The 9,020-nt window shown below is 47.0% G+C and overlaps 1 protein-coding gene across 2 annotated transcripts in view; it reads left to right on the top strand.

Moving 5' to 3' along the window:
* The window catches only part of Ubash3b (ubiquitin associated and SH3 domain containing B), a 146,475-nt gene that overhangs the window by 123,163 nt on the left and 14,292 nt on the right, over positions 1-9,020 (top strand). For both annotated transcript variants that reach the window (XM_021172197.2, XM_029481520.1), the window contains exons 7-9: positions 4,355-4,487; positions 6,215-6,335; positions 7,844-7,966. In XM_021172197.2, coding sequence (XP_021027856.1) covers positions 4,355-4,487; positions 6,215-6,335; positions 7,844-7,966 — 377 coding nt within the window. The remainder of the gene's footprint in view (positions 1-4,354; positions 4,488-6,214; positions 6,336-7,843; positions 7,967-9,020) is intronic.

Here is a 9,020-nt window from a genome sequence, read left to right as displayed (position 1 = left end):
ACACACACACACACACACAGACACACAGACCACACACACACACACACACAAATAGTCATGTGTCATATAAGGCATTTGGCTCAGAGTTAGCCCTTATACATGATAACGGTCCCTTAAGTTGTGTCACAGCACCCTAGCATCTTAGTTTAAGTTCACTCTGATGCCATTCAGACAAGTCACCCAGTGATTTGCTCCTCAGAACATCACCCCAAAGAGCGGCTCATACATACACTGAGAACTGAAGATAATTTGCTTGATGAAGCACAGCTCACAGGTCTCGTTTTAGCAGTGGAGTCAGATGTGGGGTACAGAGTACACACATGGAGTCCCACTGACCCCTGTGAGACCATCCGTCTAGACCTCCTCCCTGAACTAGGATTCAGGCTCTACCAGGGGGAACAACTGACTAACCTCCCCAGGGTACCATGGAAGGCCTATGTGTCATCTCCCCCCAGGGTACCATGGTAGGCCTATGTGTCATCTCCCCCAGGGCACTATGAGAGGTGTGTGTGTCATCTCCTTTTACTTTGAAGATAACTGTTGGTGTTATTTCTTGGAAATTTTGTTTGAAATTAAATTCTCAGGTTCACAGGCAACTCTGCTAAGAATATGCACATACAAGGGCTAGGCATTGAGACTCTGATTAAGAAGTTGAACTTTAGTCCAGTTATATCCACATCCTAACTCTCCCATATACCGGCTGTGTAAAGTTGAGTTACTACTCTGGGCCACCGTAAAAGAGCGAATCACTCCACATACAGTACTAGCTGTGGTAGTGACTACAATAAAGAACAGCCCGACTACATCTATGGTGGCTGGACAGCAGTACTGTCTAAAGAACACCCACTAGTGATTTTGATTTTTTTTTTTGTCTGTGTTTACGGGACCTGGCTACGCTAAATGTCTCTTCCATAAAAATGGCCTGACAGGTGAATTGCGCATTAGTACTTAGCCCCAGAGATAGGAATGAATGACACACAGAGGCATAGCTCAGCCCCACTGTGGTAGAAGCCTTCTCGTGCCTAACCAAAGATGGAAAGTCATGGGGAGACATAGGGACCATATGATCTGACCCTGGCTGGCTTCAAGAAAAGCTCTAGAGAGGGTTCAGGCAGTGTAGAAAGACTTGGGGTGACAGTTGGCTTTTATTCCTCTCCCACCTTTGCCTTCTGAATACCTAGGAAAATGTTTTCTTTCTCACTGCTCTTCCTGGTGGTCATTTGTTCCTAAGGGTCCCTAAGTACCTTGTGGGTGACGCTGACCCTTTGTCCTCTGGAGTTGGATGGCCTGCTGACCCTCACACAGGCCTAGCATGTTCTAGGCAGGAGCCTGCATCTTCCTGCTCCCTGAGAAGGAGTTCTCTGTGTCAGGCCTATTTCTTCTCCACCCTGGTCTGACACTCTCCCCGGGCTGCTCAGGGGGAGCTGGGTCTTTGGATTCTAGTGTTATTGAAGATGGGAAGGAAGCTGCCATTCCACTCACCAAGGGAACTGGAGGGAGAGAAAAGGCCCTATCATTTTCTTTCCAGCTGTGATACAATAAAGAGCTTACAGACATGGGCAAGGGAGATGTCAGCATGATTCCAGACAGCTAGACATTGGTGGCCCAAAGCTTTGATGAGCCAGACAGGAAAACTGACGTTTCTTCAGTTGTGTGCCATTGGGGAGGCTCTCTGCTTAAAATAAAGGGGAACAGCTGGTCTATTAGAGTGGCTCAGCTTTCCTTGGACTACAGTTACTTAAATTTACCCATAACAGGTCTAATTTGGCTGCATGTCATACTAAAAAGACACAGCTCTATTGAGCCACAGGCTCCTGGTTCTACTGCATGGGCTCTGAACAATGGTCTATGAGGAGCAGGCTGCAGCCCAGGGCCTCCTGGTGTGTCTGATATGCACAGAGCTGCAGATCTCTCTTGCAGGGTCTGACACCTATGCCTGAATATACAGTCAGGCTGAGGACACAGCTCAGTTGGTAGAGTGCTTGCCTAGCGTGCCAGAAGCGCCGGGTTTGATCCTCCGCATCCTAGAGACTATGTGTGCTGGCACACACATGTTATCCCATCACTCAGGAAGTGGAAGCAGGGTGCTCAGGAGTCTGAAGCCAGCCTTGGATGTGGAGTTGGAAGCCAGGCTGGACTCTATGAAACAAAAACAAAAACAAAATCATTTGTAGGGAGAACTCAGGGACATGAAGGACTTCTAAGGACAAAATGTGTCCCAAAGTAATAAAGTCACAGGCTTTCTTGAGAAGAAAAAAGCAAACAAAGAGACCCAAGCAACTCCTGGCCTCTGACCTGATGATGTCACTCGAGGGTATTTATCCACAAGGCCTGAAGGCAACATACAGTGATGTTTATTAAAGGACTGTTCACAATGGCTAAGTCATGAAAGCGATGCAAGTGACATACACTTACATTGAACGAATAAAGAAAATGTGGTGAATATATGCAGTGGAATTTTATTTAGAAAAAACAAAAACAAAAAAGTCATAAGTGAATTAAATCAGACTCAGAAAAACAAATACTGCATGTTTTTTCTTGTCAATCATACATGTTATATAGGTACATAAAGTCACATGCGCATACATATGTTCATGTAACATGAATGTAGTAGTGAAACTGCTTAAAGGAGTTTGGGGACTGTTTTAGTTAGGGTTTTACTGCTGTGAACAGACACCATGATCAAGGCAGCTCTTATAAGGACAACATTTAATTGGGGATGGCTTACAGGTTCAGAGGTTCAGTCCATTATCATCAAGGCAGGAACATGGCAGCATCCAGGCAGGCACGGTGCAGGGGGAGCTGGGAGGTCTACAACTTTATCTGAAGGATACTAGGAGAAGACTGACTTCCAGGCAGCTAGGAGGAGGTCTCAAAGCCCACACCCACAGTGACACACCTATTCCAACAAGGCCACACCTTCTAATAGTGCCATTCCCTGGGCCAAACATATTCAAACAACTACCAGGACAAATAGGAGAGACATGTGCAGGCAGAGGGAGTAGAGGGAGAAAATGTACATTGTCAACTGTTTTGAAATAAGGTATCTGTGTGTGTCCCCCAGCCACCACCACCAGACAGGGGTCTGTCTCTGTGTAGCTCTGGCTGTCCTGGAACTCACCATGTAGAGCAGGCTGGCTTCAAACTTAAGAGAGTTCTAGCTACTTCTGCCTCCAGCGTACCTTCTGTGCCACCACACCCAACACCAAAGTACTTGTATAGCAACGACCTTATGAAACTCAGTACTGTGTACACTGGATATTTGTCAAAAAAAAAACAAAAAAACAAAAAAACAAAAAAACCTAGTGGTGAGTAAGCTTTTTAAAACCCCAACCACCAGTTAGCTTACTGATCTTAGAAAAGATGAAAAACTTCAAAAGTAAAATTCTAGTAAGGGTACTGTGTTAAAGGTGGATATCACAGAGTGGATGCTTGCTAACTCGCCCAGATTGTTGGGTCTAGAGATATAAAACCAGATGTGGTAGAGCAAACTGGGCCTTTCCAAGAACAAGAAATTAAAGATTCAAATACTTCCCTTTGAGACTGCCCTGGGACCCAGGAGACATTTGTTAGAGCTGCCCAACAACCATATTTAAATAGCAGATCTCATTATATAAAGCTTTGGGTCGTCTACTGTGTACAGGAATTTCAGGGTGGAATGTTTGGACAGCTTTTCTCTGGGCCCCATCTCCTCCTGGCCCCCGTAGTTACAGTGGCCTAGTCAGAAATAAGATTTCTTGATTCACAGCTCCAAACATCTGGCAAGAGTCAGATCCTCTGAAATCACCCAGTCTCTGGTCATCTTCTTGGAGTTGCTATGGAGGCCAGTACAGTGCTGGCGACTGAAGAGGTCAGGTTTAAGGATGAGGGTCAGGCTCCTGAGAGCCTCAGCGCCACAGGCAAAGCGGTGCTGGGAACACATTTCCCTTCGCATTCCTCAGATGGAAATAGCTATGGAAGAGATTAAAGGCGCCGGGAATTGTTTACTTCTCCGCAGCGACAGAAAGAGCTGGAACAGTGGTACATAATTGATACCTCATTATTCTTTAACATGTCTCTGCTGCCAACCCTGCCTGCAGCATTTTAATAAGCTGAGAATCACTGGACCCCATCCCTGCCCGAAGGGATGGGTGCATCTGTTCTCAGCTCTGAGGACTGTCTGCCCTTGTTTATTAACTGGGAGACTTCAGTAAAAAACATGTTCTTGCCTGGGATGGGCTGCTCCCTCCTCACATTCCCAAACACGCACGGCCACACAGCCCTTTGTGCTATTTCCACACTCCTGTAGCTGTGGCATGAGCAATTGATGACTCCTGGCCGAAGCAGTTAACCCTTCCCTCTCCTTCCTCTGCAGTTCCTACTCCATCCTAAATACCGTATCATCCAGCTCGCTCGCGTTTGGCGACGGAGCGTTAGAGAGGCGGCAGTATGAAGATCAAGGACTTGGGGAGACAACGCCCCTCACTATCATCTGCCAGCCCATGCAGGTAAGGCTGATCATGAGGGTCATGTCCTCAAATCTAATCCTGACGGTTTTGTTTTGTTTTTTTGTTTTGTTTTGCTTTTCGAGACAGGGTTTCTTTGGGTAGCCCTGTCTGTCATGGAATTCACGTTGTACACCAGGCTGGCCTCAGACTCAGATATCCTTCTGTCTCTGCCTCCCAAGTGCTGAGATTAAAGGTGTGAGCCACCACGACCCAGCTAATCAGGATGCTTTGAGGACCATTCTCAGCATTGACCTTGCTCCTTCCAAAGGGTCCCTAACCTTATGAGGGGGAGTACACAAGATCACAAAGACACACAACAATCCAAAACAGGGGAAAGACGGGTGTGCAGTACTGTCTGTGGACAGTGCCACATGAATTTAAGCCTGGAAGCAAGGCCATCCCAAAGAAAGAAGAGGCTGTCTCTCTACTTGTGTCAGTAGAGTGAGGTTCTTAACATAGTAATGGGAATTGAACTCAGGACCTCTGGAAGGGCAATCAGTATTCTTAACTGTTGAGCCACCTTGGCAGCCATGCGATTCCCTTGGCATAGTGAGAATTCAGTATACTGGTGACACTCTGGGGACAGGCTGGAGAAGGGAGTAGGAGTCATTGTCACGCAGAATAGAGAAAAATTGAAACTTCAACATGTTAAGGATGGAAACCGGGGGTGGGGTGGGGGTGGGGGTGCTTTGTCTGGAGTTCAGGGTTTGAATTAAGGAATGCCAGGAGAGCAAGTGACAAAGTTCACAGTACCAAGCCACACATCAGCCCTGGCAAAGCAACAAGAAGCCAATGGAAGGGTGTTGGCCAGCAATGACCTAGCAGCCTGAGGCAACTGGGAAGAACTGATGCATCAGAAAGATGGATGTAGAAACATCTATGCAGTTCCACTAGCAGCTATGAAAGCCAGTACTTGTCTCAATTTGCCTGCATCGCCATAAGTGGTGCAGATGACCCCCGCTCCCCGAACCCATTCTGGAAATACCAACATATATGCAGCCCAGATCACAGCACACATGATGACTAGAATATGCAAAGCCTGGCTGCAGAGGTGGCTCCGCAGTTGAGAGCACCGGCTGCTCTTCCAGAGGTCCTGAGTTCAATTCCCAGCACCCCACATGGTGGCTTAGAACTATAATTCCAGTCCTAGTGAGTTCTTCCACCTCTGTGGACACTGCAGGCGAGTGGCACTCATACACGCATGCAGGCAAAGCGCCCATTCGCCTAAGTAATAAATGATACAACTGTAGAAAAAAGAACATGCAAAGCAGAGCAGTGGAGATAAAAGAGGCACGAGGCAGACACATGTGTGACAATAAGATTCCTCCCTCCCGGAAAGAGCTGATGATGCATCTCTTTGAAGGAGACAGCTGCCTTTCTAGATGACCGTCTGTCTCTACATTTATGGCTGGCTTGACGTGTGAACTTTAACTTGAGTAACCCTCCTGTTGCAGTAGAGGGAAGCAAAGAGCATAGTATTTTCATAATCCTTCCTACTTCAATGCACCTGCAGGTACCTCATGGGAGACCGAGAGTAACTTGTGGGGTCTGTAGGGTGGGTTTCTTACCCCCACTTTACAAGCAGGCCAGATTAATCTCATGGCAGTCAGGTAGGTCGTCAGAACTGCACAGTAGCAGGAGTTTTCTCAGTAGCTCAGCTCTCTTGGCAGGCACACAGGGTAGTCTGTGATGCTGTGTGTATCCTTACTCTCTTTCTTTCTCTGCAGCCCCTGAGAGTCAACAGCCAGCCTGGACCCCAGAAGCGATGCCTCTTTGTCTGTCGGCATGGGGAGAGGATGGACGTTGTATTTGGGAAGTACTGGCTGTCCCAATGCTTTGATGCCAAAGGTGAGTCTCTCCATTTATCCACTTTGACGCTCTGTGGTTTCGTTCACCCACAGTTAGTCGAAACCTAGTAAGAGGGAAAGTCCAAAATAAGCTATCTTAGTTAGGGTTTCTATTGCTGTGATGAAACACCATAATCAAAAAGCAAGTCGGGAGGAAAGGGTTGATTCACCTTCCATTTCCACATTGTAGTCCATCATTGAAGCCAGGGCTAGAACCTGGAGGCAGGAGCTGATGCAGAAGCCATGGAGAGGCACTGCTTACTGGCTTGCTCAGCCTGCTTTCTTATAAAACTCAGGACCTCTCGCCCAGGGATGGCCCCACCCACAGTGGGATGGGCCCTCCCATATCAATCAGTAATTAAGGAAATGCTCTACAGGCCTGCCTATAGCCCAATCATATAGAGGCATTCTCTTATTTGAGGTTTCCTCTTTTTAGATGAAATAATATTAGCCAACATACAAGCAGTCTGTGTGCTTTATACTGTAATCCTGCCCTTCTGGGTCGAATGATAAGATCTCAGGCTCTCCAACTGTGTCCCGCCCAGGTCACATCTCTTCTTCCAGTGTCTCCACAGTACAGATGCTACCCACCTACTAGATTTGAAACCACCCAGGTTTTCAAGTCCACTGCCAGGGTGTCACAGTACCATTTGCCTCACCTCACTTGATCACATAGATACAGCATCTTTTCCTAAGAAGCCAGAGTATATAATACAATAAGATGTTTTGTGCAAGACATCTATGTAATTTACATTACAGTATATCATTTTACTCTTCCTCATTGCTGTGGCTGACTTATAAGTTAGATGTTATCATAGGGGTGTCTGTGTGGGTAAAAACATAGTCTGTTCAGGATTTCGCACTGTCTACACTTTCAGGCATCTAGTGGGGCTCTTGTGATGCATCTTCTGTGTCTAAGGAGGACTGCTGGTGGTTGGTGGCCTACACAGCAATGCATACCTGTCTTGGCCTCTAGGGGGCACCATCAAGCTACTTTTATGTACAATGAGTCATTATTGAGGTAGTTAGAAAGTGCCTGGAATCTCAGAGTCCTTCTTGATTGTTTCAACTCTTAGGGGAAGATAAGCATTCTTGTCCCCATTCTATAAACTGAGGTATCAAGGAGCAAAGAGTAGCTGTGTCTTGCCTACGCCCATACAGCAAAATCAGTTCAGAGACATGAACTGGCTCTGTGGCTAGAATTCCTGCCTTAAATCACTGTGGGGCCATCCAGTTCGGTTCTCCCTCGAGTGGCATTTTGAGACTAGAAGTCTTGCCTTTATCTAGTTGTTACATTTACTGAGAAATCCCCTCGTTTCTGTCATCAGCAGGCGGTAGTGGAGTCTATGTCAGTCTTGTGAAGAAAAGGTGTCAGAATCAGTATTTCCCACTGCCCTCAGATGGCTTGATTAGTGTCTTTGACCAAGAAGGAGGAGGGGTCAGAATCACAGAAGAAAGTTTCGAGTAAACAGAAGACTATATAGCCTTTATTTGATCTTCTCCCCCTAGGCCGCTACATACGCACCAACCTGAACATGCCTCACAGTTTACCTCAGAGGAGCGGCGGTTTCCGGGATTACGAGAAAGATGCTCCAATCACTGTGTTTGGGTGTATGCAAGCAAGACTAGTGGGTAAGGGCTCTCCATGACTGTGTAGCATCTTCTGGCTCCTTCAACAGACCTGCACCACGGGTGTGAAAACACGCTTTGTGGGACTTTCCTTTTTGTTTGGTTGGAGACAGGGTCTTATAGACCAGACTGCCCTAGAACATCAGATGTTCCTGGCTTAGCCATCTGAGGACTGGGATTGCAGGTAGGATCCTGCTGTTTTGCAGATGTGTCCCCTGAGGAATGAGAGAAGGAAGGTCAGGTTTGGTTTACTTACTGGTGTAGTAGATGTTGCTAGCTCATGGCAGCAGCATCTGCCAGCATGGTATAAGAAGATGTGAGGGTAAGGAGGCGCTGTAGGGGCACTGCTGAATTTGTCCAGTGATGTTTTGAAGCTGTTCAGTCCTTTGAAAGTATTTTCTGTACTGGTTTTAACAGTTGTGCAAAAACTATGCCTTGTACTCTAAGGTCATCATTTACCTTGGGCAAGTTCCTGGTCTAGGTAGCAGAGACCCAAGGGTGAAGTTCCATGGAAACACACGTATGTGTTGTGGGTGACTATCAGACTATAAAGCTGACTAAATAGCAAACTCTACACGGAGTGTGAGAAGAATATTGAAGAAAGACAAAGGGTAGAATGAAAGAACAAGAGAGGGATGATTAAGAGGCAGGGTGAACTGGGGCCTCCAGTGAGAGTCATCTGAGTGAAGAGGGAGAGGGGCGTGGTTCTTGGTGTGGAGGACAATAAACACAATCAGAGGTCAGACATAGCATTGAGAGATCCCTGCAAAACATGGTCAGTGAGTTCTCTCTCTCTCTTTCTCCCATCTCCCTCTCTCTCACCCTCTCCTCCCCCTTCATAAATATGTAAAAATAAGTAGCATTAAGAGTACAGGGGAATCTGGCCGGATCAGCGCCGGGGTAGCGGGAGCACAGGGTTGCCTGACACCCGCCAGCTACCCACGACCCCCGCCGCAGGATTTTGGGACTGCTGGATCTTAAGACTTCTGGAGAGTGGAACACAGCTTCTGCTCCAATCCAATTGCACGCGGGTCCAGAGACTGCATTAGTTAGGGAA

This window comes from Mus caroli, chromosome 9 (assembly GCF_900094665.2).
Source record: "Mus caroli chromosome 9, CAROLI_EIJ_v1.1, whole genome shotgun sequence".
Classification (NCBI taxonomy): Eukaryota; Metazoa; Chordata; class Mammalia; order Rodentia; family Muridae; genus Mus; species Mus caroli.
Note: the sequence above shows the minus strand (reverse complement) of the source record. Positions and strands in the feature narration are given on the sequence as shown.